The sequence below is a fragment of the Penaeus monodon genome, chromosome 6 (assembly GCF_015228065.2).
Source record: "Penaeus monodon isolate SGIC_2016 chromosome 6, NSTDA_Pmon_1, whole genome shotgun sequence".
Taxonomy (NCBI): Eukaryota; Metazoa; Arthropoda; class Malacostraca; order Decapoda; family Penaeidae; genus Penaeus; species Penaeus monodon.
Window position 1 is genome coordinate 30852981 of NC_051391.1, and position 3253 is coordinate 30856233.

General features: G+C 44.4%; 1 protein-coding gene across 2 annotated transcripts in view; it reads left to right on the forward strand.

Annotated features, from left to right (window-relative positions):
• Nucleotides 1-213, forward strand: part of LOC119574385 (nuclear pore complex protein Nup58-like) — a 1346-nt gene extending 1133 nt beyond the window's left edge. For both annotated transcript variants that reach the window (XM_037921600.1, XM_037921601.1), the window contains one exon: nucleotides 42-213. In XM_037921600.1, coding sequence (XP_037777528.1) covers nucleotides 42-139 — 98 coding nt within the window. In that variant the 3' untranslated portion in view covers nucleotides 140-213. The remainder of the gene's footprint in view (nucleotides 1-41) is intronic.
• Nucleotides 214-3253: the final 3040 nt, after the last annotated feature.

The following is a 3253-nucleotide window of genomic DNA, read 5'->3' on the forward strand; positions in this document are numbered from 1 at the left end:
TTACATGATATTCATAACCCATGAAAAACTTCTTTTCCCAGCCTTGCCTCCTGCAGTTGCACACATGGTCAAGAAGTACCAGGCTGCTGCTGCTGCATTCATGCCTCCTGCCCCTGCCGCTGCCCCCGGAGCAGCCTGAATTTATTCTTGCTTAAGATTTTTATCGATAGGGTGTATGTCTTTAGACAATAAAATCTGATTTAGCATAAAAAATTTATTTTTCCTTATCTTTCTGCCATAAAAGAGGATACTAGCAATTTCTGTTAAATTACAATAAAAAAACAAAGATTTCAAATGAACTGTGTGCGAATATTGAACACTATACTGATCCTCTATGTTCACCGTATGTATGTGCTAGACCTATGATACTGTAAAAAAAATAATCACGGTCATTCCTTCAATATCCACTTACATAGCATATAGGATTACTCTTGTCACCTGGTGCCATAGGTTTATTTCTATTATTACGTTACCTTCCCTTGGGGTCGGCTTGAAGGACACCTGATGCCTTAAACAGGATCGAGAAAGGTACTTCTCTAGACACTAACATTAAAACAACTCATTAATGGCGCCCCGTTGCTTATTCCAGGAGTGTCTGTTCGGCTCTTCCGAGGATATCTTTTCGGTGTATCTTAAATGCTAGACTTGGAGCTGGTCATTAGGGTGTAATGAAATAAAACGCACTCCTTTTTATTAAAACTATGAGAATATACAATTAGACCCTTTCTACGAATCTAGAAATTTGTCATTATCCTCATAATTTCTATCATCGTCATCCTCATGATCAGCATCACCATCCTTGTTATTACTTTTATTGTTGTTATTACTATTAGCCTTATAATCCGCTGCTATGAGGGAAGACAGAAGTGCTGGATATATATCACCTCCCTAATCCTTTAACCCTGCCACCACTGATAAAAAATATATTTTTTATGTATCTTGACGGTATATGCATGAAGGTAACGTCATTAGTAGAAAAAAGTAACGATTGATATTTGTTCTAAATTCAAGAACTAAGATACTGTAAAGGAAAGATAGAATAAAAATTATATATTTTTATGGTATCATGTGTCTGTGAGTGTGTGTGTATGTGTATATATATATATATATATATATATATATATATATATATATATATATATATATATATATATATATATATATATATTGCGATGTCTACGACCGCGTCCTGGACCTTGGCCTCCTGCTTCCTCCCCCGCCCCTTATCTTCATCTTTAATCTTGCTTTCCTTTGCCTCCTCTTCACCTCCCTTTGCCTTATCCCCTTTCAGGTATATTCCATCTCCCATGATTCCCACTTTTCTCGCAGCTTTTTCTTTTCCCTTCTCATGTACCCTTCTCTGAAACCTGCGCTATCTACTCTGTTCATTCGCTTTCGTTTCTTCTATCTACTTCCTCTCGTTTTCTCTTACTTTCAGGCCTTCCTCGTTCAGTTCTTTCGTTTGCCTTCATTTGTATTTTCTGCTCTTTCTTGGTAATCTCCTCCGCGTTTTCTACATTCTCCCATTCCATTCACTATTCTATCTTATCCATACTTTATTTTCTCTCCTCTTCTCTTATGTTAATCGCCTTGTTTTCTACGTTCTCCCATTCCTTCGGTAATCTCTCTTACTCATTTTTTCCTTTTATCTCTGCTTTTATTTATCTTTTTATTATATATATATATATATTTTTTTTTTCTTTCTTTTTTTTTCTTTTTTCTTTTTTCTTTTTTTTTTTTTTTTTTTTTACGTGTTTTCTTAAGCTTACGCTCTCAACCTACCCTCTTGTCCTTCACCCTACTGGCCTGGCCTGACCTCGACTGCCCCCGAATACCGGTCCCGAATCCAGGTCCCAAATCCTGATCCCGAATCCCGGTCCCAAATCCTGATCACAAATCCTAATCCCTAATCCAGGTCCCGAATCCGGTCCCAAATCCGTCCCAATCCTGGTCCCAAATCCCGATCCCGAATCCTGATCCCGAATCCTAATCCCAAATCCTGATCCCAAATCCTGATCCCAAATCCTGATCCCGAATCCTGATCCCGAATCCTGATCCCAAATCCTGATCCCAAATCCCGATCCTGAATCCCGCTCCCGAATCCTGATCCCGAATCCTGATCCCAAATCCTGATCCCGAATCCCGGTCCCGAATCCTGATCCCGAATCTCGATCCCGAATCCCGGTCCCAAATCCCGGTCCCGAATCCCGCTCCCGAATCCCAGTCCCGAATTCTGATCCCGAATCCTGATCCCGAATCCTGATCCCGAATCCTGATCCCAAATCCGGATCCCGAATCCTGATCCCAAATCCTGATCCCAAATTCTGATCCCAAATCCTGATCCCGAATCCTGCTCTCGAATCCCGGTCCCGAATCCTGATCCCAAATCCTGATCCCGAATCCTGATCCCGAATCCCGATCCCGAATCCCGGTCACGAATCCCGGTCCAGAATCTTGGTCCCAAATCCTGATCCCAAATCCTGATCCCAAATTCTGATCCCAAATCCCGGTCCCGAATCCCTGTCCCGAATCCCGCTCTCGAATCCTAGTCCCGAATCCCGATCCCGAATCCCAATCCCGAATCCTAGTCCCGAACCCTGATCCCAAATCTTCATCCCAAATCCTGATCCCGAATCCCGGTCCCAAAACACGGGATTCGGGATCGGGATTTGGGATCACGATGAGGATTCGGGATCCCGGTCCCGAATCCCGGTCCCGAATGCTGATCCCGAATCCCGGTCCCGAATCCCGGTCCCGAATCCTGATCCCAAATCCCGGTCCCGAATCCTGATCCCGAATCCCGGTCCCGAATCCTGATCCCGAATCCCGTCCCGAATCCTGATCCCGAATCCCGGTCCCAAATCCCGGTCCCGAATCCCGGTCCCAAATCCTGATCCCGAATCCCGGTCCCGAATCCTGATCTTGAATCCTGATCCCGAATCCCGGTCCCGCAAATCCTGATCCCGGTCCCGAATCCCAGTCCCGAATCCCGATCCCGATACCCGGTCCCGAATCCCGGTCCCGAATCCGTGTATAATCCAGTGGGCGGCACTCAGACACGACGGAGATGATTCCCGTCCACACATACACTAAATACGACCATTTGTTAATTTGCTGCCAAACCATGTGTATGGTTTGGCATACACATCACTGGGTGGACAAGCCAGCCCGGGTCAGTGCTGGTCCCGAGCCCGGGTAAATAGAGAGAATGATTACCTAAAAGGTAAACACGGCATTCCCGTAAAAGGAATGG